Here is a 27417-nt window from a genome sequence, read left to right as displayed (position 1 = left end):
TAAACCAACAGATGGTATCCTATATACTATGAAAAGTCACTGACAACCGAGACAATTCAATATATCTAACACAATGGTGTTGCATTGAATCACACATTAAAATAAAATGATGTTTGTGGGGTTATAAAGAACATCCAGCGTACTAAGAATTGACTGTAAAGAAGAAGCATAAACAACCGTCTGTCTCTGCATTTCCATCCTGACCTTCAGTTCATTCCCCTGAAATTTCAGCTGTGCAACTCTTGCCTGCCACCTTTGCTTAATTGCACAAAAATTTTAAAATATGGGGAGCCAAGGTGACACCACGAAACTCTTATTACCTTATTCAAATTAGTGTCTGAGTCCAGGTCTCTTGCACTGAATTTTGCTTGTGCTCACACACTCTACCACTGAGAATATTGCAGGCAAAATCCCGTGTATTCCCCTTTATTAAGGATAACTGGTTAGCCTGACTCTGGGTGGACAAAATCCAATGCGATGGAATTGGTTTTATATGATTTTTATTGAAGAACTAATGGCATGTACACCTAATCCTTTTGTCATATAGCACAATATTTTACATCTGTATGCTAACTAAAACACCAAGGCTATAAAATCTGGCACCTGTGGTACCTAGTAATTTTTTTTGAAACCCAGAGAAAGCTATTGCTTTGTTGCTGGGCTATAAATAGTTTTGCTCATGTACAGCATTTGACACAATACACAGTGTGTTGAGTATCTGTTGACTTCTCTAATTTCTCATTAATTTACCACTCTATATTTAAATAGTTTAAGATGGAGGGGGGGGGGGGGGGAAGTATAATTCTCAATATCTGTTTTTAATCAGATATTTCTGCTTTGCAGGAGAATCAATAGGTACAGAAGTTACTATACTTTATGAATTAGCTCAAAGGTAAGAGTGCAATTGAATGTTTATCAAACATACGGTTGTTTGACAAGTTGATAAGGATGCTCCATGTTTTATAGCACAACTTCCACTGTTTTCCTTTTTGGGAGGGCTTTGCTTATGTTGCTTGTTTCATTAATATCCATTTTATTAATAAAATATCCATAGAAAACAAACTAAGGCTTTTTCCCCCACTTCACATTAAACAGCTGAGATACTGAGAGGAAGTATCATGCTACCAGGATTGTTCCTTTCAAGAACAAACAAAACATGCCATAATACACTGTTGTGTACGATCAGATATTTTTGCAGCTGCTAGGAGGGACAGTCAGCTACCTTTCCGTTTCTGTGACCTTGGGGGCTGGCTGAGGATCACCGAAGTACAGTGCTGTTGAAGTTCATTCTCAAAACACCCTTATGCTGAAGGTGAAGAGAGCAGGTGTTGTTATGCTGCATATGTTGGTTTTATGCCAGCCTGGGATTCTTCTGTGCTACAGAAGTCCTCAGCTGCCTGTTCAAGGCAGCTTGAGGTCCCCTTAACGTGAAGGTGACTACGTAGCGCTGCAACATGAACACTAGGCTGGAGGTCTGTTGATTATTCCTGCTGACTTCAGTGAGGTCTGAATATCAGTCTTGATAATATACCTCTGATGTGTAGTGGTTTGTCATGTTCTGTCATTCAGTTGCTTTACCTGTGTCCTGTAAATTTGACACCACACTCTCTGTTCATGCTTCCAAAGTAATACAATAATTTTTGTATTTTAAAACCTTTTGTTTGGCACAAAAGGGATAATGAGAAGAACACCACAATGTACCAGCAACTGAAGGATGAATCACCTGTACCATCTGCTCTTCATAGCTTGTCTGACTTTGCTTTGTCAGATAAGTCATCTCTTGGATCACCTGAGCACAGGCATGACCTAGAAGGACAGCATGGCACACTGGCGCTTCTGCCAAACAAGTTTCCCCCAGGTAATTTTTTTCCCACTGAAGATTCGCTAGATATTGGGAAAATGTGATAAATAAGACACAAGGGAACTAATTAAGAAATAACGAAGAATGTTTGTCTGCTTCAGCTTTCCAGTATCTTGCATAATCATTGCAATTTCAGTAATAAGGCATACAGAGATGACAACGATTTGAACTGCCTCCTGTTTGAAACAAAATTAACTATGATATTTTGTCTCTGTTGTTTTAGACTATCATTTTTTACAGTACTCCAGACAGTCTTTAAATAGACAAGTTATAAAAGGAAAATAGACAATTGTCAAGAGATTATTACATTGAGAAAGAGAGATTTTCTAATTTTATAAAAGCCAGTGTTGTGTTTCCTTGAGAATTGTAAGTGCTGCATAATTAATAAGTGGTGTCATGTTTGACCTGGATAGTTTCACTAAGCACAAGCGATGCTTGCAGTAGTTTGTTATAGGCAGTGATGAAAATTTAATAGCTGAGATAGCACATACTGTTCAGGAGAAAAATATTGCAGAGTATACCAGGAGTGTATGACATGGATAAACTGACAAATAAGATAGTGACAGTTAGAACAGATAAGTTCCTGAGTAAAGCTGAAACTTACAGCCAATGGAAGAAAAATTGTAGAATGGCAAAGCAAGAAGGAGAAGGTACGGTAATGAAACTTGATAGAACAGATTTATTTATTATGGTATGCATTGTGTAACTCAGATATAAATTTGACTTTGACATACTCTGGTAAGCTTCCTATTGTTATAAGGAAAAATGTATACTATTGGTGCATCGAGCCTGAATGTGAAGCTGCATTGCAGAACTTTGGATTCATTTCCCAGTACGGGGAATGTTTTAACTAGATAAAATTGTTATCTACTACAGTTAGGAAGAAGAAATTTAAAGAGCCTTAAAACTGGACAATTGTTTAAGTTAAAATGTAGAGTGGGAGTTTTCACTAAATGCACGGTTTGGGCACTATATGGAAAAAGACTGTTGTGAAGTCAGATATTTAATGTCTGCCATTTTGAACAGCTCTGTATCTTTTTTTAGTATTAACACACATTAGATTTGACAGGAGTACATAGTGTAAAGGAATATAATCATTTACTCTAAATAAGAAGTGGTCTCTTGGTTTATTTAGAGTTATTAATGGAGCATCTGCAAGAAATTAGAATCCTGAGACAACGTTTAGAATACTCCATAAAAACTAATGAGAGACTGAGGAAGCAGCTTGAGAGACAAGTAACAGACAAGGAACTAGATCAAGGTAAGAATTTATTTAATGACAAATTAAATCCACCTTTCCTGCTTAAAGCCTGAGGGATCAAATGCTGCTGGAAATGTTTTGTGTGCTTTTTTGAATAAACCCCACCCCTTTACAGTTGGAAAATGATGTGCCTTTTCTCTGAGTACTGCTGCATCTTGAGCTCCATCAGCAGACACAGCTTTTCCACGCTGCCTGTAGAGTCGCATAAATACAGATCTGATATGCCTCTTCCTTGAGTCCATTGCTTGAAGTGTAGCCGGTACCGATGCACAAATCTTTTATGGGATACAGGTACACCACACAGCCTCAAACCTACAATTGCACATATTGCTAAGAGAACAGGACTACCAGGTAGTTTTATGACATTTGATGATGCTGTGGTTGAATTTCATATGGAGAATTAAAAGACCCTTCAAGTTCTGTCATCAGTGATGTCATCTTCTTTTAATTCTCTGCCATGTCCAGCCAGGGACAGTTGCAGGAGAGGAAGCCCATTTTATCAACATAATTTCAGTGGGGCCTGGACCCAGTATGAATATAAGAGGAGGTGCTTTGCTCTAAATTACATTGCTGCTATTGATCCAAAGTAGGAATTTTGTGGAATTAGCTTTCCTACGCCTACTCTGTGTATACCTGGGGTGGTCAGTACAGCACCACTGCTAACAGGACTGTTGGAGATGCCTTCTCTGGAATTTTCTGACTGCTTTAAAGCCAGCTTGTGTTTACATACAGGGACAAAATATCTGTAAGACAGAGCCTAGGTCATGGTGTTCAGCTTGTCATTTGAATTGATTGGTGTGATAAATGTGTTCTACACAAAATGACATCGTGAGTTGTTAATGAGAAATACCTGACAGAAACTGATGGAAATTTTAACATATTGAGTTGGTTTTCATTCCAAACTCTAATATAAAGCAGTGGATGAAAAATACTAAAAATAGGTATGCAAATTCAGAGTCACTGCTCTCTGTTGCTAGTGTTCAGCATCTTTGAAAGCCAAGCTCTGTGGTGTGTTTAAAACTTTTCACAAGAAGGTAGCCAGGCTTTCAGTAAGGATGCTTTTGTAGCACCTTTTCAAGCACACCGTACCAGGCATACTTTCCTACACTTTACTCTGTTCTTGCTCTCCTTCCCACATTTCCCCCCATAGGACAATTGATTAATATGCAATATTACTCAGACTGGAAGCAGGCAATAAATACATACATGCTTTCCTTTTACTCAGTTTCACTAATATTGACATTAGATTAATTATGTTTTACATCATCCCCATGATCCATTTCTGTTGTTGTTTAAATGGAGACTACCTGCAAATGGCAGTTTGCTTTCAGGAATAATTTACAGTGATGGAAAGGTGTATAAAAACCATCCATTTCATTCATGAAGTATTTACGCTGCTGGAAAGGCATACTGTTCTCGTGAAATAACCACACTGAAACACTTCCAACTCTTTTACAGCTTCATAAAGATTCTGGCAAGGGCATCCATTAATGCAGTGAAAGTATATTTTCTTTATAAACTGTCTTATGCCTTCCATCTGTCTTCTTGTTGCCTTAGCGCATCTACCAATGCATGGAGGAGAAATTTGCAAAAGAAAGGAAAAAAGCAACTACCTGTTAGAACGGCTTCTTTTTGTTACTGTGTTCTTTCAGTGCTTCCTATTTCTCTCCATTTTGAAGATCTCTTTCATGTTATCAGATATGTGTATTCTCTCTTCCGGTAATGATGCTACTTTTTTTCCTAATAGATGGGCTTTTTTTGACTTTCAGTGTAAAAAGAAGTTCCTAAGTGAAGTTGAAGCAGATTCTAGCTTTGAGACTTAAGAATTCAAAACAATTTTTTTAGTCTTAACTTAATATCCTTAGTTTGTTTTCCCTTAAAAAACAAAACCAAGTTGTAACATACTTAATGTTGATGAGAGCCTGTTAAATTCACGTGATATTGAGTTCTTTGTTCAACCAAAGTTAATGCATAGAATTATTCTTGTCTGACAAATATATGGATGTATATACACACATCTGCCCACTATTTTTGACATGCTATTTTTAATATTTAGATTCTCTAAGTATTTAAATGCCTCTGGGCTTCTAGTATTCTACAAATGACTCAAGTGCTGGTAATGACTACATCGTTACTATAGAGCTGAGGTTTGCAGTGCAAGTAAAACCAAAATAATTGCTTCAATCATTTCAACTGTTAGGCTTCAAAATAAAATCAAAGGTTTAATTTTGAGTTTCCTGGGTTTCAAATGTCATTAACGGCAGTTAACATTAAAAGGGATTTTTGTTTGCTTTTGTTAACCCATAAGTAACTACTGTATCTACTCAGATTTATCTTCAGCTTTAGTGTGCCTTTATTTTGCTTTACCTGGGAATGAGTATTTCCTTCCTCTTTGCTGTGATTTTTCAATAGTGCCTGTCTTTCAGTCAGTGTTTCCTTTGAAACCTTCAAGATACGCTTCCTTAGCACTCACTTTTTCAGCACAAAACATAATGAAAACTCAAGTGTATTGCAATTGTAGGCCCTGATGCTCCACTTTACTCTGGTTAGATGGACCTTTGCATCTATGGAGAGCGTAATTATGTCAGCAGGGCTCTGCATAGAAGTAGTAGTCTCAGTAGTGGGTCAAATTGCAGGATTGTGGCCTTATTACCACTGGCTCTACATTATCCCTTATTATGTAAGATAACTAATAGTTATATTCTAAAGCCTTTCAGTAGAACTGTGATAGCATAACTTTTCAAATAGGATAAAGCTGGGTGATGGGCAATAAATTAAATTAGAATCAAGATGAGGCCATCAAGCCTTGCCAATTCAAGTTGAATTGCTTTGTTAAAATCTGAAAGGAAAAAGCCTTTTGAGTTCACATAGCTACCTCAACTCTTTAACATATAGATAGTAAAATGCCATTAGTGCTAGGCTTCTAGAGCCTTTGAGTCTTTCAGTAACGACAAGAGGTGCATATCATGGCACACTACATCCCAGTTAGGTAGTGGGTAAAAGCTTCAATTGGGACTACAATAAAATGAGATTACTCAGAGGAAGTGCGGCACATCAAATTGAATTGAACTGCCAGAGCTGAAAGGCATCCTCCTCATACATTCAGCTAATTTTTTTTGCCAGCTGGTTATTTCTCTATTAACCAAATAGTTGACACTCATGTACTTATCTCAAGCTTTAAAGCGTAGGAGATACTGGGATAACCAATCAACTGAAAAATACTTTTAATAGTAACGTTAATTCCAGTGGGTCCTGAAGTGTTTTATTGACTGTAAGCAGGTTATAAAGGGCAATAACAATTACTTGACTTGCATTTCAGAGGCAGCCACCTTGAGAGTGGAATGTGGCACTTTTCAGACTGTACTGTAACATTACACATCGCTGTGGGATGAGTAGCATAAATACAGTACATTATGAGGATTACCTAGGCTGGAATTTGACTGACAGAATACACGATTTAACACTTATATTCATACAACTAGCGCAATAAGATCCTCAGAGTAGGATTCATCACCCTTGAGTTTCTAAAAGTTAGACATCTAAATCTGTGCCGGTTACCCAGAGCTTCTCATGGAGGCACTGGAGAGAAGTTTTTGGAGGATAGGGCATCTTATCCGCAGAGAGGTGTGTAGAGGATACATTGGATGAGTCGCTCTCTGGAGCTGCCTGTTTCTCCCCATGACTATTGATGGTTGATCGACACTGACTCAGTTATCTGAATTTTAGATACACGAATTTAAGAGGGATGAATTTTCATCCCTGTGATCATAACGGGGTTCTCAGTTTGTAATCAGAGGCAAAGACAGTGACTCCAGCCTTATGCTCTAGACTGGTGTGGTAACAAATCTATTACCAGACTATTTACGTTGCATTACCCACTGTGGATTAGCTGGCAGAATCTAGTGGTCCTCTGCAATGGTGTCATTAAATACAACAGAGTATGAACAGAGCAAGACTGAAATATATGGTAAACCTTCCTACAGTTTGCATTATTTTCAAAGAATAGCAGTGTCACAAAATACTCCTGCATTTTGTCCTGTTCGAATATTAGCTGATAGGTAAAGACTGCCAGGGATAATTTTGCACTTTTGGTAATGGTTGCTCAGCAATGAGAGGTACTTGTGATGCAGGGCTTTGGATTACTTGGCATTAACCTGAACTGCCTTTTAGTCTGTAGGGATAACCTTCAAAATATATGGGGGAGAAATATCTTTCATAAGATGTTTTTCTGCTATTTTTTAAATTGTTATTGTCTGGAAAGTTTAATCTTTAATGACCTAGAGATGACTCATAAATCATCTTTTATGTATTTATTTATAGGTTCTGCAAACATTTTTATCCATGGCTCAGAGCAGCATAATTCCCTGACTTCTGAAATACATTTCCTGAGGAAGCAAAATCAAGTTCTGAATGCAATGCTAGCAAAAGGATCCAGAGGTAAAAATGTAAAACTGTGCTTTACAGGAGTAGACTGCAACTCATTCGAGATCAGAAAATGATAAAATATTAACAGTTCATTCATTAAACTGACTTAGCCGTTCTTCCCATCCCTGAAATTCCATACTCAATCATAACCATTCAAACTGGGGGTTAACAATGATAAAGGAGTAGCAGTAATGCTCCTTCTTTCTGTTTATTTGTAGCATTTTCCATTTGATATTCACTTCCATTTCTTCATTCTTTTTGCATTCCTTTCTTTTTATACATTCTTTTTCCTCTTCCCCCTGGGCCTTTTATTACCATTTTCTTGCTCCGTTTTCCCCATGCTTCCATTCTGAAGCCGGCGGGGGGGGGGGGAGAAAAGAAAAAAAGCCATAGAATAGCATTATTGCTGAAAATTAAACTATTCAGTACAGAATTGTTGCAAAGGGAAGCAAACTAATTACGCTTAGGTTCCAAAGTCTGCTACAGAGACTTGACAGAACAGGCCAAGTCATCGTCTTTTTGGAACCACTTTAAAAGAGAACAGAACTGAGGGAATCCATTTGGAAGTATTTGTAATCTCTGAGATTAATTTTAAACTTTCCTTATTTTCACACCTGTAAAGAGAGAATATTAAAGTCATCCCTCTTCTTTTCCCCCAAGAAAATCAACAATTAGCCAACTAGGTTCTTAAAAGCAGCTTAAGCCACAATTAGCTTATAAGTCTCCATATTTTCAGACTGTTTGTATAAAAGTACTGGTGCTTCTTCCAGAGTCATGTATTCTCTTATCTGTTTTGGTGCATCTTGGTGCTTATCAGTTTGTTTAAGTTCTACTTTTTTAATTAATATGTTCCCACTTTTGTTTGTTTCCACGGTTGACAATACGATCTGATAATATCAAGGTTTCTTTTTTATAAGAACCGTGATGAATAGAGCATTGTCGCCCTTGTGTTTAAAATAATGTTGGTATCTCTGGAGTTTGTGAGCTGCTTCTCCTTTTATTCCTGGATGCACTAGAGAAAGAAAAGCCTCTTAGATACCTCCTGCATGTTTTGGTCTTGGGTGCTTTCTGTCTATAGTCTTAGCTTAGCCCTTCAGTAGTGAAAGGCTGGTGATGCACATTTTTAACAGCACGTGGGGATTACCATTTTCATATGCTTTCAACAAGACTACTGAAGATGAGGGAATGATTTTCTAACTGTTGGGAGATGGAACGATTCCTCCCTACTGTTTCTTTGCCAAGATTGCTGCCTCCTTTTCCAATGCTAAACATAGGGTCACAAAAACTTGGGGTCCCCATAAGCCTCTCTGATTGCAGCTGTCTCCAAATGCTCAGTTGCCCCTATCAGCAATTCTTTGTCGCAGAACCAGTTTGGGGAAATAGCTTGTGCCAAGGAAAGAAGGACTGATAGGATACATTTGGCAGATGAATAGGGCTGGGAAGGAGAAGACAGAGGGATTTCTGTGGGACAAAGAGGAACGTGGATGCAACATGCCCTAGAACAATCCCACTGAGTTCTTTTCTTCCTAAAGAGAAGTCAAATCCATTATTTTGTGAGGATTGGCAAAATTCATGTGCCTGCTTTGGGATCCTGCTGCCACTAGTTGTTGAATACTATCCTTCTGACCAAATTCCAAGACGTGTTGGGGGCATTTGGCATATAAGGCTGTGCACAGGTTTTTATTGAGCCTTTGTGAGTCCTGGGGGTTAAATGTTGCACATTACAGAAAATGCATCTAGCAAAAGTCATTAGAAAATTGAAATACTGAAATCCTAAAACTCATAAGAACAGCTGTTATTTTCTGACAGTCTCTGAAAAAGCTGGTTTTGTTAAAAAGCATAGCTTTAGTGGGTTGTGAGCATTGCAAATACCTTGTGTTTCTTCTTGTTTCAGATAAACAAAAGGAAAATGAAAAGTTAAGAGAATCTCTTTCTAAAAAGAATGCAATCATTGAGCATCTTCATGAGGATTATGAATGCATCAAGAGAGAAAATGAAAGGTTGCAAAAACAAATTGGCCAAAAGGAAGATGAAACCAAATACCTGACATGTCAAATTTACAGCAGTCGTAATGAATTAAACAGGTATTGATTCTGTCCACATTTAGACATTCATTTAGAGAAGAAAATTGTCAATGTGACAAGCGTGTGTATAGCCATAGCCATTAACATTAATGAGGTGTATAGATATATTCAAAAGGCAAGGGAAGAATTATGGAGGAAAGGGGAATGGATTTTAGATTTTGAAACAAAATATAAGAATTTAACTTTTAACTTAGCTGTTTATTGGGACTTAACAGGTTGCAAACAGAAATTAATGTAAAGCAACGTCAGCTCTCTGAGAATGAGAAGTTACTGCAGTCACTCCGAACTGAGATCAAGGTTTATGAAAAGTTGGAAGAAGCAAGAAGGAAGAGGACAGGTATAAATGCACAATTGTTTCTATACCCTTAGCCCTTGCAACCCTTCCCTCTCTGAATATGATCTTGTCAAAGACTGTAGGGCTAGGTCACTCTTTCTTTGTTTCTACTTGTGTCTGCTATGCAAAGTAGAACTGACAACTTGATGATAAAATGCTGCTTTTTACTTAGGAGTGTAACTGCAAGGTTGAGATATGTGATATGTTCTGAGTAGGCACACCCAAGTTTCCTTTATCTTTTTAGCTAAGCTAAAAACAAATATCAAAGATTCAGTGGCTCAGGCTCGATAAGCTTCATGGGGATCTTAGATATTTACTTGTCATCTAAATACATGCTGCTGCATCCTCACAGGTAGTGCTTACTCAGGTAGCTTGTGCTTTCTCTTGTCTGACTGTGAGGGTAGTGTCTTCTCCCTAGGGCTGGGGAGAAGTGCTGGCACTGCTTTCTGAATGAGATATTTAATAATTTCCTGTCTGCTTTTCTGTCACTAAAGGTGAGGGGTAAGAACGAGACTTACATGAGTTCTTCCTACCCCTTTTAAGGAATCTATACCACCATATAGCTGTTGGTATGGTTAGGTAAAAAAATGGAATGCTGTTCATTGCTGCATACCCGTTACAGGATCCAGCAAATTTGCCATTGGAAGTTCTTGTAAAAGTTGATTTTTTTTCTTCCTGCTACTTTAAGTAATATGCCCTGCCGTCACTGTATTTGATGCCTAGCTGCAGCAGAAGAGCCCTGTTGGCATAAGGCTTTAAGCCAAAGTTGGCTCAGGGATGGAATTAAGTCTCCCTGCAGAACTGGTAATGTAATTAGAGAGTAGCAGCACCCTCCTCATGCAGTTGAGCCCCTTCCCACTGTCTGGAGAACAGCTTGATTTCAGCATGAAAGAATACACGGAATTGTTTGTGTACTGACCTCCTTCTATGAAAAGACAAACACAGCCCTTGCTTTTTTCAGGTTCAGATTTGTTTCTCTGGTTGCCAGGTGATGACTGTTTTCTTTTTTCTTCTGTGTATGAAATTAAACTCCCAATTCTACTCCATCCCTCCTCCGCACTCCGCGATTACCCATTCCTTTTTCTTTCCCCAGACTGTGCATTAATGCATCAAATTTTGTAAATCCTCTTCATTCTCTTTTTATTATATTTTTTTGCTTTTGGCATGAGACTTATTAGCTTTTATGGACAAAGTGAAATATAATTTTCAGCTCTTTAAATCTTTAGAGGGTAGAAGCAATTAAGACATGCTTTTTTGTCAAACCATTATCTTAATGCTGTTTGTAGTTAATTCTTAATATTGAGGATAACACTGGCTATAATTTACTTGCTCAGCATTCTGATAATGGCTAATATTATTTTAATTGTTAAACATGTTAAGTGTTTCTTTTGAAATTGTCTCAGATCCCAGATGTGATGCATCAGAAGAATTCCGAAAAGATCAGAATAATCCACTTGACTTACATGAACTATTGACTGAAATACAGAGTTTGCGAGTGCAGCTTGAAAGAAGCATAGAGACAAACAAGTCTTTGCATGAAAAATTAGAGGAACAGCTTTCAAAAGACAAGAGAGAGGAAGTGGGATCAGTATCAGCTGTAAATATCAACTATCTTTTCAAACGAGAATCTCAGCATTATGCAGGAATGAATGGTACTGTGCCATACATGCTTTTTTTTATACTGTAGAATCTGTGCCTTGTTCTTTAAAGATGCTCTTAAAGCCTTATACAATATCAGCTGTACATTTGGGAGCTGCTCATCAGCTTTTCAGATCCCTTTCCTGTTAGAGCTATTAGTGCATGGGGAGGTGAAATGCCCATTGCACTGTCTTATAGCCTCCAACTGTCACTTCCTTTTCATTCAAGAAAAGCATTTGCAGACAGTCTCTGGGATGGAAGGATGCCTACATTAAATTGCCATAAATTTTGCTTACCTGGCAGTTCTTTTTTTAATGCAGAGCTCTATAGCGTTTGCTAAGGGTGAGTATGTATTACTCAAGAATGATCAATAAGTGCACTAAATGGTCTTTGTATAAAGCAGTTGTCCCCTTTTTGCCCTTGAGGAATATTTTACCTTTATTTCAATCGCTGTTAAGTGATACTGTTTTAGCAAATCAGGGAGAATGTAGTGTTTACACTCAGGGTTAGATTATTGTCCCAATATAGAGGTACAGGGGATACAGAGGTCACACGAATGTTCTTCCTTGCTGCTAAAGTACTCTGCGTAGTAACAGCTTTCCGTACTTGCAGCATACAGCCACCTCTCCTACTGCCTGTACAGGTATACATCGTGTTATGGGAACCAATAATAATGGGGCTTTTTGGGTCCATACACTTCACCTGAACATGCCTACCTAAATCTTATGCGCCACACAGAGCAAGCAGCAGCGGCCAGAGGATTAGTGTGAGGACTCGTGCAACACAACAGGGTTTTTTTTACCACCTTACTACTTTTGTGGGTCCCTCATGTCCAATCAGAATAATTCTTCAGATGGAATACATAATGAGCATAACTCTACGCTACCCTGTACAAGTAAGAAGGATGCTGAATGTAGCAAATAACATTTATGGGTTGCTACCATTCTCTGTGCACTTTATACTTGAACACTAAATTACAGTCATGTGCTCCATATGGGGATGGTTCCTTAGGGCCAGTCATGATCAAGTAGGTGTGGAAAAGCTATTGTGGGGAACCTGTACCACCAGTATCCCCAAACTGCATTTGTTGCTGGTTAGTTTCTAGATAGAATCCTAGATGTTGCTTTTGACCTGCATCAGGTAGGTAGAGTAGATAGGAGCTGGAGAAGCTTGTTATTTCTTTAAGAAAATGGTGAATACAGTTATAATAGCTTGGTTTGATATGGACCAGAAAGACTCCTTGGAATGTCAACAGCTGAATTTGTTAGCTTTTTAGATGTACTGTGATTAAGTCATAGGTACTTAGGGAATTTGGAAGGTCTGAAGAGGGGGGATATAGATACGATCTTTAGTATAGTATAGCTGTGGAGAGTGTCATACTTTTTGTGGAGTTAATGGGAAGCTTACATATGTTGATTAAAATATCTTCATCAGGATGTATTTTAGATTTTCTGACTATGACTTGATTTTGGGAGATATCTAGAACTTTGGATAGATGCTAAAAAGATAAATGTAGGTAAATACTGGAAGATACATGGTGTGGTACCAGAAAATTAGCTGTGTTTCACTGCTTCCAGAGTCCAAGTGCAGCATCAGCAAAAAAAAGGAACAGAAGTAGAGCTAGGAAGTTTTTTTAATGCATGTTAACTTCTACTAATATACTCTTCCTTGTCCCGTTTTTACACACAGAAAATCTTTGCAAATGCCCTGCTGCCAGCAGAAACATTTGTGAGCTGCAGAAGCACGGACATTGCATTTCGCTAGCGAAAACAGGTACATCCAAAAGGATCTTAAATGTGCGTGTTATCAGTATCCCAGACTTGCTGTTTAGGAGAAGTCTAGCGTCAATTAGTTCTACATGTAAGGATAAAAAAAATTAAACTATTTTTCTGTCCCAGGTATGCACTCAGCCTCTAAAGACGATTTAGACAGCACTTCACACGGCAGTAGCACTTCATCTTCCAGTACAGCATGTACCCCTCGTCTTGTGCCTGGACATCGTATGTGGGCAGACAAAAATGGGCGCCACGTTCTTGGCTTGATTGAGGATTATAATGCTCTACGGAAACAGATTTCAGAAGGGCAACAGGTTTTAGCAGAAATGGAGATTTCTTTAAGAGAGGTCACTGGTACGAAACTGCAGGAGCCTGGAATAAAGGTAAACAGTGAAAGCTGTAAAAGGACGGTGAATTTTACCTAGAGGTGCAAAATGTGTAGGTTACAAAAGCAAAGAACTAGGTTAATGGTGCAGCAGGCACGATTAACTGAGTAACTCTGTCAGGACACCTCAACCTTGACAGTCCAAGTCTCATCTAGATGCAGGCACCTATTTGTGATTCTGGGTTAATGAGGCTATGGATAAATTAGTTAATTCTGGTCCTTTAATATTTTACTTGCAACTTGAAATGAGGTGAAACTACTTGCTTTTACTATGGAAATTGGTGTTTGTTACACTGGAAATGATAAAAAAGCAAACAAAAAACAACAAAAAAAAATCCAGATAAAACTCTAAAATGCTTTAGAAAGGACTTAAACTAGGGATATGTATCAGTAACCTGAGGATAAAAATAATTAAGGAGATTCTCTTGTAATGAAGGCTTGGGATAAACCCAGGAAATATGAGACAGTTAAAAGAAATCTGATATACAGCTGATAAAGTTCCCTACTTAGTTGTATTCAGCCCTTTAGTAACACAAGGTGATAACTGTACGTTAATGACTGAGGTATGCTAATGAGGGTTGTTTCCTATTAGGGAAGCTTCTTAATATTTTTTTCCACTTCCTGGTATCAGTTGAACACTTTAGCAGTATCAGTAGCTAGTCTAGAAACTTGAATATCTCATTAATGATCAAATATTGTCTTCTAAGACATAGTGTATCATCCTTTCTGCATCATGTGTGACACAGTGATATCAAGTCATGGTGCTCCTGCTGTAGTCTTAAACGTAATAATTCTTAAACCAATAAAATGTTTGCCTTGTATTGAATGTCAATCCTTTTCCTCTAGAATCAGGAGAACAACTAGTGTTTACTTATGCTAATTTTTCCTTACTTAATATTGGCAATTTGTGGATACAGTTAATGATAGCATATTTGGGGTGAATTGAATAAGACACATCTACCTACAAGCTTCAAGAAAAAGGAAGGAACAATCTGTGGCATGTCTGTGGCAGCTCATAAGGAACTAAGAAACTTAAACCACAACAGGAAAGGCTTGGATCAGGCATTTAAAACAACATGCCAGTGGTAAAAATAATGAAACACTGGAATGGAGGGAGCTCAGAGACACTGTTACTGGAGGCGCTTTTAAGAACAGGTTACGTGAATGTTTGAAAAATTACATATAATGCTGTCCTGCCTTGGAGTGGGAAAGTAAACTAGGTGACTAATGAAGGTCCTTTTCATCCCTATGATTTTATGACAATATAAATGTTGTAAAAAACCATGCTCACTGCTCTTCAAAAAACCAGAAGATCTTAACTGCATGGATAAATTCACGCTACCTATTTTTCTAGCTGTAATTATTAAAGCTATTGAAGATGCAGTCTTTTTGTGCAATTCTTTTTGTGGTATCACATTTGTGCTCACACAGTAAAATGATGTCTGAATGACACTTAAGACTCTCTGAAGTATCATATCTTTTCAAATGACCTAGTTAAGATACTGATAATGACTGAAGAAGTAATCTCTCTAAGTTTTTAACTTGTTTTGTTGGTGTAAAGATAAAAGCAGTAAGTTTCACAATTTGCAGTTTCCTATCAAGCTTTATATCACTGAAGTTTTAGACTACTTAGCAAATGGGATATTTTATGTGACAGGAGGATTCTGGTTAGATAACAATGCTAAATAAGTATTCAAATGATATGCTGCATGGGGCAGGACCTGTGAATGCTTTTCTTTCATTACCCTTCCCCCTTCTATATCACCATTGCTGTGGTAATTTATTTGCTCCCCTTGCATTCTTTCCCTCCTTTATTCCACATTTATGCAATTTCTTCAATTTGGTTTTCTCATCTGTCAGCAGAGGAAAACATTTTATGTGTGTCCTGATAGTTATTTTAGCATTAAATGGAACAGTTTAAAGGGTCTGCTAAGGACGAAATGTCTATATTGCTTAAATTGATGTCTGTAATCATTTGACTTTCAAATAACATGACATGAAATGCAAATGGAGAAAGAAGAGAGTTGCCAACTATTACCATGTGGCATAGCAAATCTAGTAAATATAATCTACTATTAATCATGGTTATTGATTAGGCTAAATCCCCTCCCTCCCTGAAATTCTCAGCTAATGCGTAATTCAGCAGTCTTTGTAAACTAACAAATTAGCTTTTGTGGCACACAATAGCTGTGTACATCATCTTAAATATGAAATCATACCAACTGGATTTAAACCATTAATTAAGATTATATTTTCATAATGTTTTAAGTGTAAAATATAACGTCTCTAATCCTATGATATAGGTACCAGACCAGGCATCACTGCATAGCTTTTCTGCAAATATTCACACAGTACAGCAGATTTTAGAAGAGGCTGCACGTTTACTGAAACTTCTCTGGAGAGTTTCCCTTCCACTGAAAGCTGTACACGGTACTACTCATGGCACTCAGGTACTATTATGTTTCATTTTGGGTTTTTTGCGTTGTTTGGTTGGTTGGTTGGGGTTTTTTTGAACTGTTGTAACGTGTCAAGGAAGATGCACCAGTTAGGAACATGTCATTTGGGGAAATCTTTTGAAAATCATGAACCCAGGATGCCCAGTCTCTGGACACACGGATTTAGTCAGCTCTCATCGCTGAAGGCTGAGGCTGAATGTGTGCTGGCTTTCTATCCTGATCATATTGTATACCAGGGTGTTTATTTACAAAATACTTTATATTAAAGAAGATGTAATCTGTAACCCTGTTACATGATATTCAGGAAACCTAGGCAGGTGGCAAACGTTCCATTTCAACAAGAAAAGGTTTGGACTCCTTGTTACAGAACCAAATTCAATTTGATTATGTATATACTAGTATAACAACAAAAACTTCAGCAACTTTGATGTAATCTGAGCTACATTTTCCTTTTACGTTTTTGATGCCTAAGCTGTAAAATAGGATGCTTTTTTAAAAGTGTGACAATCACAAAAGCAGTAAGAATGAACTGTGCTCTCTAATATATTCACTGGTGTTTCAGCTCTGTATTTGGGGTGTCTTGACAAGTGTGTATACTTCCATTTTTATCCTCATGTGTATAATCTATATAGACAGCTATGTGTTGGCTTGGACTGCAGTATCTGAACATCTCTCTCTCTCACACACACAGGGCTTTCAGTATGTGGGTGATGCCTCTAATGCTTTACGGCCATACTGATCTAAACCTTCTTGATCTGTATCGGTCACTTCTGAAAATCTGACCTTAATGTGGGGGGGATTTGAGTTCCCAGGACTGCACCTAATTAGAGCCTAACAGAATCTTTTCTAGAGTTTCTTATCCAACATCCTGAGATCTTAAGGATATTAGATTGCTTCTGATGTCTTAAATGCAGTATATAAAAGAATGTCTCTTGAAGCTTGATTCTAAAAGATACTGAGCATTCACTGCCTTCTCTTCAGCCCCACAGGAGCTGTGAGCAATCAGTTCTTCTGAAGAGCTAAATGCTAGGGGCGAATTCCAGAAGATACTATTATTTAACAAGTGGCACAACAAGAAAAAAAAAAAAAAGCATAAGCTTAAGTTTGCATGAGGATCCAGATCAGTGATACTGGCAGATTGTCAGGGCTACTCATAGTCCTGTTTTACAAGATACTAACCATAACTTGGTTGGAATTGGTGGTGAAAACTGAACCTTAAATAATGATACTGTCAAATAATTTTGCAAGAAAACTGTCCTGGTCATTTGTACAATGCCTTTTAGCCCTTTGATGAAGGCAGCATCAACAGAACACTGGGGAAGGAAGCTGGAAGTTCTGAACCTGGCACACACGATACTTGCTGGTCCCATAGCACTGGCCTTCCTTATATTTTCTAGTTGGGGGGGGGGGGAAGGAGAGGAATGGAAGTTTAAAAACAAAAAAAGGCGCTGGTGTTAAGACTTTTCTCAGACTAGCAGAAACATTAATTGCACTAAAAGCCAGCTAAAAATTGTAATTGTCACTTGGCAGATGTCATAGAATCATATATCATTGGGGATGTGAATGTGGAAGGACAGGCACTTGATGTTTCACTCCTTTAAGTTGTTCATACTCTAAGGAAGCTTGAGGGATCTTGTCCAAAAGTATTTAGCAATTCACAATGTGCAAAGTACTTTTATATAATACTTTAATATAATATTTTCTTTTCTCAATTTAGGATGAAGGAATGAAAGCAGAAATATTTAGATTACGTAAGAAACTGTCTGAGCAAGAGAAGAAGTTACATAGCACAGTGAAACGCTTGCACTCCACAAACCAGCTGAAGGAAAACATGGAGAAAGTCATCATTGACCAGTGTAAGTGTATGCTTTATTACTGGTTCTTATTTTATTTTTGTAGTATGTGGCTACCTCTAAAATTGGAGAAACAACAAAATGAGTATAGGCACCCGTTCTTTTGCAGTTGCTCTGACTGGCGTTTCCTTGTGCGCTCTCAGTTGTTAGTGACAAACAATTCATGAGGTTCAGACCGTACAGAGCTGATGGAGCCTCATTCAAATGGAAAGAAGTTGCCCAACTTACAAAAGCCTGCACAGAATATCATGAGAAGCAGTTCATGGTTTTACACAACCAACTGATATTGTGTCAATCCATGCAGCTGCCACTAATTGAGTTATTCCATTTCAGATACTGCCATTCCCCAACTTTTCTATCCTACAACAGCTCCTGACAAAGTTACTGTTGCTGTAGACCATTCCAGCCAAAGTTTTTGACATTGTCCTTCTCAAAATTGTGATTTTGCCTCAGTCTTGATAAATGTGGAATTAGGCTTTTAGATTTTCTGAGGTGCCTGTCTGTTGCGTGTATCACACTAGATATAGCTGAATACTGAGAAAAGCCAAAGCAGCAGCAAAGGAGATTTGTCAACGCTCTACACTAGACTGAGAAGTGCAAGAGAACAGAAGGCTCAGAACAAGGGAAACAAAAGCTTGCTACGAGTCATTTTTTTTAAAGAAAAATTAGGACGTGCTGTGAAATGATATTTTGCCCTTAGCAGCCGTATCTAGAAAATTATCTGGAAACATGAAGACAAGTGGGCCATGGGCTATAGTGTAGCTGCGTTAAGCAAGGTGTCCGTTTGAAGAGATCCATCATCTCTTCTGCTTTAGAGTTTAATCACTCATCAGAAGAGATCTGAATGGAGCTAACCTTTTCTCTACCTTCATGCTATGGCAATATGTGTATTGCAGGAGAAGGATTTAATTTTCTTAAAAAAAAAAAAAAAAAATCCTATCCTTACCTTCTCTTAAGGGGTGGGACTAAATGACTCATTAGTTATGCTGGAATGGCACTTATGTTATCAGTAATTCATTTAGACCGCAAAATGTTACACGTCATACAAAGTTAAGAAAATGGCCATAATACTATAAGTTACTCAAGTAATTTAAATCCAATGTAGAGGAATAAATGTTATTTTGCTCCATAGCCTGTATTTTTTAAATCTAAGGTACATGTATCTTCTGCCTGCAGTTTGGTGTTTTGTTTTGTTTTTTTTTTAAGCATTTATGGGCTGGTTTTTGGTCACTTCTTTGAGAAATGTATTAAATGATGTACAAGTTGTTACTCATTAAATCCAAAATTATGTTTTGTTCAGGTTTTAAAGTTAAATAGCTCAGTTTGGGGTTGTCGTGTAAAAATTAAAGCTATTCTATTATGTCTGTCCAAATAATACCCCTGAGGTAGATTTACTGGTTTGGTTTGGTCAGTTCCTAGTTCCAGTGACATCTCAGACATACTGAGTAATTTCAGTAGGGCTGGACAGAGTATAAATGAACAGAGATTTTACCCTTACGGCCAAAATGTTATCCCTACAGCCACTCCACCCACCCGTACTTTCAAAAGGAAAACAGTACCTCTCCCCCTTATTATTTTGCTCCCTCCTTTTCAGGGCATTCAGCCTCATCTGAACTAGGTCCTAATAAAATGAAGCCTGCATTTTCTGAAATCTCCTTCATGCAAAGCATTGCCTGGCCAGCAGCAGCTTTGCTGTTAGTGTCACATCCTCTAAATTCCCTTCATGCACTGAATTTAATATTTTTGATTTAGAAAAATCTAGTTTGCCAGGTGAAATGAATTTACTAGCAGAGTTCTTTATAAGCAGAGAGCACTCTGCTACACAGAAAGACCTAGATACGATTTTCTGTAAGTTTCATTGATTATGGGAATTATGGATGTCAAGTTACCTTTGCCTTAAAGAGCAATTTCAGAAATGTTTCTAAATTGCATCTGTACACAAAGTCCTGACCAAGCATGCAGCAAAACTGGTGGATCATATGAAGCTGCTGGATTCTGTTAGGATGCTTACACTTGTTTTTGATATTTCTTCCTTTCTCCTTTTGCTAGTAAGAAAGCAAAGGCATTGCAGTAGGTGACCTTGCCTGCCTTCATTCTCCAAACATCCTGTTAGCTGACCACTCCACTGAGGATATTCAGGTTCCCTCTGTTTAGTTGAGCATTCCTAAATATATTTAGAGGCAGAGACTGGAACATTCTTGTGGCTCAGTCTTCTCTGTGCTTTCTCTGGCGAGAGAACTCATTGCTTATAAACCTCATCTGAACCTCTGAACATGTAACAATGCAGTGCCAAATTGCAGTAATCTGCCAAGGGTATAATTATCTCATGACAGCTATACCCTTGGAGTTGTTGGGTTCTTATTATTGTAATGAAAAATCTTTATTATGGCTAAATTGTTTATTTTTGAGACTGGAATATTAAATTGGTACTTGTGAATGGTATTTTTCAGCAGTTACGGAGCTGACACAGATTAGAGAATCACATATTTAACCTGACATTTCCAAGTATCAGTTTTGTTTAGAAGCATCCCCTCCTCCATTCGCAGGTCTTGTGCTGTCCCCACAGAGGCAAACTAGCTGGATGAATAGAGAAAACTTGGAACCCTTCAGAGCAAGCCACTGACATGATTTCCCCTAAGCATATATAGGTTGCTTTGTCCTTGAACTGCTGGAGAAGCTGGCTGACTTCTTTTGCCATCTGTCCTCTTCCCAGCCCATCGTCCCCCATAACTTCTCCACCGCACAATTTTTCTCCCCCTCCTGCTAACTGCCCCTTCCCCCCAGCCCAAGTAGGCTACCTAATAGATCAAATTGTAGTTAGATCCTACACCATCTCCCCTTAAAATTAACAGAAAGTCTTCCTTTAATGACTTAGATCAAGGGAACCAGGTCATCAGTTTTGCAGGGGGCTGTTCTTATCAGTGATGTTAAATGTAGTTATGAGCTATGTGTGTTTTCACATGGATTGTTCTTGGTATGGTAGAAAAACTTTAAAAACACTTCCCTGATGTTTAGATTTGAAAAGCAGATTATGTGCTAGATGGAACGTAGGCCAGGGGGTAGGAAACGGCATTCTGGTGGTGGCATGGCTTCGGACCTGCCCTGTGGTGCTGAGTGACGACTCCCGCTCTTCCCTAACTCTGCCTGCTTGTACAGCATTGCCCCTTCATCTTGGGTTGCTGCAGCTGGAGGTTTGTGCATCAGCCTGAGCTGATGGGCTTGGCAGGGAGGAACAGTTCTGGATTTTGGTGAGTAAGAAAGTTGAAGTGGTGGTAGGGGGCTGGGTGTGATTGCCTGGTCGCTGCCCATCGTGTAGATATGAGTTCATACATTATTTAATATTTGGTCATAAGACTTGAATACAGGGAATATAGAAAGACTGCGCAGTATTCTTTTTAATCTCCTCTTTCTTTCCAGTGGTTTTAACTCATGATGTCTTGAAGAAGGCTAGAGGAAACCTGGAAGTAAGTAAAATTTTTGCTTGCATTTAATTCCTTGGTATATACTCATTAGAAATATGCATTGCTGTGTCAGCAGTATTTTGCAGAATTAGTCCAATTTGCTTTAGGTTTGCTACCTAATCAAGTCTGGGTGACAGCAGTTTAGTAATATAAATATTCTGCAATGTTTGATGTTTGAATTAATTAAAGTTTTATGACTGACCACAAAAACTGCTAAACCCTCTCCTTTCTGATGCTTTCCCTAGATTAATATTCATGTCTGTCATCTTCTTCCAGTAGTTTATTTTCAGCAGATCACAGTCCAATAACCTGTCTACTGAGTAAGTTCACAAAAGGCACCCTTATTTAAAGCTTGTGTATGTGTTAATAACTGGTGGTGCTTTTTTTTTTTAAATATAGACCCAACAGGCAAAGCTTTTGCAAACAGCTATTTGCTAATGCAGTGTATTAAATTACTTTGAGTGTTTAAGTAATCACTGTTCAAATTTGATTTCTCCCAGAAGGTTCGGACTGCTCCCAGAAGGATGTAATACACTTCTTGACTCCTAAATCCCATCCTTCTCCTCACACCACTCCACTCTGAATGATTGTACATTCCCCAGCCCCTCCCTAAATGTTCCTCTAACCCTTTCTGTGAATCTCTTCTCCCTTACCCTCACCAGCAGTGCCTTCTTGAACACTTCCCCCTGCAGCTGCTCTGCTGTTGTCTCAGCCCTACCTGAGCTAGAAAGTGCTGACATAAAAAACTGCTCACAGAAGTCTATCACTTTAATTTGAAGATCTGCTGAACACAAAAGCTCCTCTTTGCAGATCCTTTTGCAGCTTTATGGCCCAGGGGTAGGGACAAACTGTGTGCGTTTGAAGTACTGTAAGATAGTAATAATTATTGCTTTTGTAACCAGGTCCCACCAGCTGAGAATCAAAAATCACCTTCCTATACCAGCAAAAAAAGGATTCTCTGAAGGAGAAAGTTCCACTAATAAAGACTGGTCCTGTGATTGTTGTTTGCTTCTTTATGCCTTACTATTTATTGACGGAAAAATGTTTGTTCAGCTCTTTTAATGGAATCAGCCTTTGACCAAAAAAACAAAAAAAAGAAATCTTTTGGTAAATAACTTATTTAACATTTTCTGTAATGTAAAAGATGTTTTTTAATATTTATTACAGAAGCAAGGTACTGGAGGTATTGAAGAAAAATCCAGATTTTTTTTAAAGTTGGCTCATTTGAAATTTTATATTTGTACTTGTCATGTTATAAAACTATTTGTTGTTATAGTCAAACAGGTCCTGAAAGAATCAAGAATGTGATCCACCTTACCTTCCAAACTGTTTCTCTACTGCTAAAAGAATGTAGCTTAAAAAAAAAAATTCTGCCAGTTGTCATTGTTTTGTAATAATGTGAGAAATGTTCAATATTTTAAAGCATTTTAAATGTATCTAGAAGAGTCTTCTGGAAGCTGCCTGATGCTGAGCTTTCTTATTGCCCTGTTAGAAACTTAGATTGATGCTAGGTCTGAAAATGTTACTTAGAATCAGACAATTAAAATGAAAAATAATCACAAATGTGTGTGTGTGTGTGTGTGTTATTTTGTTTAAAACATCAGACTTTGAGCACTTACTGAACGAAGAAGCCACATTAGAGCGTTCGTTTCCTGAGTTCAACTAAAATGAATCCAGTCCTTACCGGCAGTGTTTGTAAGGTATGGCAGCAGCGCTTGTCGGGGCTCAGTGGGGCTGTTGGAAACTTGCTTTCAAGAAGCCATAACTGAAAGATGTCTTGCTGTTGGCAAAACATTGGTGTCATCCCCCGCCCGAGATCTGTACAGAGAGGACAGAAGGCCAAACAGTTTGGAAAGCCATAACTCTGAAAAATATTTCTTAAATTTAAATAGATCTCTTACTACGGGTTTTTATGTCCCACATTGTTACATGTAACAGTGATATTTTGGCAAGGCCAGAGAACACCAGCACAAAACGTACCTCGGTGTGCGCCCCTTGTGCTCCACTCATCCTGCCTGCTGCCTTTCCAATTTTGCCTTTGGTTTGAGCCGCCCAAGCACTCAGGTTCACAGCAGAGCTGACTGCCTGCACCCTGCTCGCAGTGAACTGGGAAAATAGTTTAGTTTAACCCTAACAAGACCATAATTTAAAGTGATTTTTGGTTACAAAAGTAGACTTTATGGTGCAATCATGGCTTTATTGAACTAAATGAATTTCACACAAAGTGTGATTTTTTTTTTTTTTTTAAATCCCCCCCCCCCCCCCCCCCCCCCCCCCAAGTTGATGATGTCCCCATTACACAAGATAACTTGCCCTTGTCATCCAAGAAGGTTAGCAGCGGGTCTGGGAAATCTCAACACAGGATTGTGGTTATATTGGGTCCTTGGCTATTGCAGTCTAGAGAATAACCGATGTGTAATAGGCTTTCACAAAAAATGAATTTGTGATCAGTGAAACATGGCTGAAACAGTGAAACAATAGCTAGCTATTACACCCGTTGAGTTGGCCAAGAGCCGGGGGCCGTTCTGACTGGTCTGGTAGTACATGCACAACACGTAGAGGCTAAGACGAGTCAGAATAACTCCCCTCTTTCCACTAACGCTTTGGTTCGTTCAAATTAGTTTCCCAACAGTTTGATGGTATTCAGCTAACTCCGAATACCTCAAAGATGCTCTAAATCACTTTGCTTCTAAACTGCAGCTTGAAAATGGATTTAATGGGAGAGCCCACAGCCTTCGTGGAGGTGCCATGCTCTGAGAAGCGTTACGTGCCTTGGAGATCCCAACCTCCAGTCCTTACCTGAGTTGGCCTGAACCTCCATCTCAAGTCATGGCTGCTGAGTACTTGCACCCCTAGGCCATCAAGGGAAATTCAAGCTGAATAACGAAACGTGGTTGTCTGTAGCTGACAGCAGGGGGAGGCAAGCTCATTTGTCTGGATTAGAGGAAAGATGCCAGAAAAATTGGAAAAGTTAAAAATAAACTTTGCAAATTGAAAAAGGGGGAGGTAAGGGAAGAGCATGCAGTCAAACTTGTTCTTCAGTCTCTTCACACATTATTGTCCTCACAGCTCACTAAAAACGTCAAGTTAATTTTACTAAGTAGCTAAATTATAGACACTCAGATGTAATCAGAATCTGCTATACATTTCAACTTTCAAAATTAATCATCCTACATTTTTGAGTTATAACACCTGAAGGAAACAGCTGTACATCTATATATAGTACACCCATGTCTCTTGGTCTTCTTGCAGCCTTTTTTTCCCCCCATACCATCTGTACTTAAAAATAAATAAATAAATAAAACACCTCCCTTTCCTGAGATGATTTGCCACTTCTTAATGGTCCCTGCTGTGCCCTCTCGGAGCTCTTCTCCTGACCCCTTTTTCCTTCCGATCAGCTCTGATTGCTGCATTCAGTTCCGAGCAGAGCATGCGCCTGTGCGTGTGCTGGGCAGGTCAGGGGGACGTATTCGCTGTTGAGATTCGGTTAACTGGGGGGGAAAAAAAATGTAGTATATCATTACCTCTTTAAAAACAGATGATCCTATGCGATCAAAGTATTTCATCTTAATGAGAAGTGCCTCTTAAACACACACAATTTACTGGGCTGGTTTAAAAATAATTAAAAAAAAGAAAAAGGCTTACCAGATGGAGGGCTGCAGAAGACAAAGCTTATGGAGTGTTAAACTTTATTCCCATTAAACAAAATTAAATTTTCCTTTAAAAATAATTATGCAGGAGAAAAATAAGCAGCGTAAGCAAATGGAATTAAAGGAGGGACTCATTTGCTTAGTGAGTTCCTGCTTGTACTTTCATTATATGTGCAAGGTGATTTGAAACATTACTGAGAGAGTAGTTCAGGAACGAGCGTTCGAGTAGGTAAGGGGAGACCTGCGGGTCTGTTGTCTTTACCTGTGACCTTGAACCTCTCCGCTCTTTTCCCAGGCTTGCAGGCAGTAAACATGCTGTGGGCTCTCTCATATAGGATGCTGAAGGCCAGCCGAGATTAAGGAGAACATTTAAAAAAAAAAAAAAAAAGAGAGAGAAAAGAGAAAAGAAAAGGCTTCTTCCTTCTCTTTAGGCCCCCTACAACATGTGCAGCTACATAGGAGCACTGAATAAAGGAAATAATACTTAGTGTCATTGGGGGCAGAGCAGTGCGTTACAGATACGCACAAGTACCTGGTGCTGCTGGCCAGCCCCGAGCCATCCCTTCAGGGCAGCACGGCTGAGAGGCTGCGGCTGCAGCTTAAGAACAACGTTGTAATTACCTCTGCCAACGAGAACAAATAGAAATAATATTCAAAAATCACAGGTGGTTGGTCGTATTAAAAATAAATCAATGCTAATGCATTCAAGCGTTTAAAAACAAAAGCGCAGCAGCTCTATGTGGTATTTTAATCTCAACAAAAGCTGCCAGTTCCATTTTTGCGAGGGAGCCAGCGAGGCTTTGCGGGATGCCGTCTGCCAGGGTGGAGAGGGATGGGTCCTCACGGGGCTCCTGGGAGGGGGACAGTTAATGTGGGGATGGGGCAGAGCGCTTGCCACCAGCTGTGGCCTGAAAAGCCGAGCAGAGGGGAACGCGCCCTCCTTACATTTTGGGTTTATTTTAAACACTCCTGAACTAGACGGAAAGCAAATCCTGTCATCACTTCCAAATTCAACAGAAATGACAATATGGAAAGAAGAATATAAAAAGAAAGCGGCAACACTCTTCGGCATTCTGTTTACACCAAAATCCCGATTTACAAGCAGCCAAAGCCCGAGCCCCACTCACCCGCGGACACAAGCTGTGTGAAGCCGTGGGTGCCCAGAGCTTTTCCACCCTGGGTGGGTGTGGGTTAAAGCACAAACCTGGAAGCAGATGCACGGCTTTGCTGTGAGCAAGATCACCTGCGAGGTCAAACCGCTGCAGTGCCAACGAGCCCATTCTGCTACTCGTATTAAAGCCCTTTGATGCGCCCCAGCAACCTCTTCTAGGTGGCTGTGCACAGCGATTCGCAGCCCTAGACACGGGTTCTGCTGCTGGCGGAGGGCACTTGGCCTCTGGACATTGCAAACACACGCAGCCGAGCCCAGCCGGGTCGCAGGCAGCGTCGCACTGGGGATGCCAGGTCGCAGGCAGCGTTGCACTGGGGATGCCGCGTGCTGGCTGGGCCTCGCAGGCTGATAACTCCAGCACTAACCTTCAGCTCTCAGCAGCGCGCTCTGCAAAGCCTGGCATGCTAGTCTCATTTTCATGTCTGTAACCACTTGGAAAAAAAGCTGCTTGAATAGCACAGATACCCCCCCCCTACATTTCTCCCCCTCCCTTTCCCTTCCTGACCTCCTCCATCTCCGCCTTGGCTCCCCAGGTCCATTTTTGAGCCTTTCTGGGACAGCCACTAGATGGCAAAAGCAAGTTGTGCTCGCAGAGAAGCAGGGCCGCAGCTTTGGGAGCCCATGTTGGACGAAGAACCCAGCATGTACCTGTGGCCGCGAATCCTCCGGCACAAAGCCGCCGCTCTGGGTTTGTGCTCCTGCCCGTCTTGCACGTCTCCTGCTTGCAGGAAGCTGAAATAAACCCAAGCACACCTTGCTGGATTGGGCCTGGGCTCATTAGTGTGAATGACATTAAAAAGATGAGATTTGGAGCCAGGGCTTCCTACCTTTTTATTTCTCAAATAAAAAAAAAAAACCCCATCCCAGTCTTAAAATATGCCCTACATTGAATCATAATGATCCAGAAGCCACTGGTGTTATTGTCAGGGTGCAATTATCAGCACGTTTAGTGCTTGCTGAAGTTTTGGTGCTGCCCTTTGCCTACGGTACCGCTCCCCTCGAGACAAACCCCCCAAGCCCCTTTCAACAGGCTTTGGCTTCCAGAGGAGAAAGCGCTCAAGGG

At 39.3% G+C, this 27417-nt stretch overlaps 1 protein-coding gene across 1 annotated transcript in view; it reads left to right on the top strand.

The window, feature by feature from the left end:
- CDK5RAP2 (CDK5 regulatory subunit associated protein 2) overlaps positions 1-23090 on the top strand; it is an 85413-nt gene extending 62323 nt beyond the window's left edge. The window contains exons 27-39 of the mRNA XM_050907693.1: positions 844-892; positions 1674-1858; positions 2997-3122; positions 7443-7559; positions 9442-9631; positions 9847-9968; positions 11369-11617; positions 13293-13376; positions 13502-13761; positions 16067-16213; positions 17937-18075; positions 21490-21536; positions 22436-23090. Of these exons, the coding sequence (XP_050763650.1) occupies positions 844-892; positions 1674-1858; positions 2997-3122; positions 7443-7559; positions 9442-9631; positions 9847-9968; positions 11369-11617; positions 13293-13376; positions 13502-13761; positions 16067-16213; positions 17937-18075; positions 21490-21536; positions 22436-22495 (1775 nt within the window). The 3' untranslated portion in view covers positions 22496-23090. The remainder of the gene's footprint in view (positions 1-843; positions 893-1673; positions 1859-2996; positions 3123-7442; positions 7560-9441; positions 9632-9846; positions 9969-11368; positions 11618-13292; positions 13377-13501; positions 13762-16066; positions 16214-17936; positions 18076-21489; positions 21537-22435) is intronic.
- The last annotated feature ends 4327 nt before the right edge of the window (positions 23091-27417 follow it).

Source organism: Gymnogyps californianus, chromosome 18 (genome assembly GCF_018139145.2).
Source record: "Gymnogyps californianus isolate 813 chromosome 18, ASM1813914v2, whole genome shotgun sequence".
Taxonomy (NCBI): Eukaryota; Metazoa; Chordata; class Aves; order Accipitriformes; family Cathartidae; genus Gymnogyps; species Gymnogyps californianus.
This window is presented reverse-complemented; position numbering and strand designations above follow the sequence as displayed.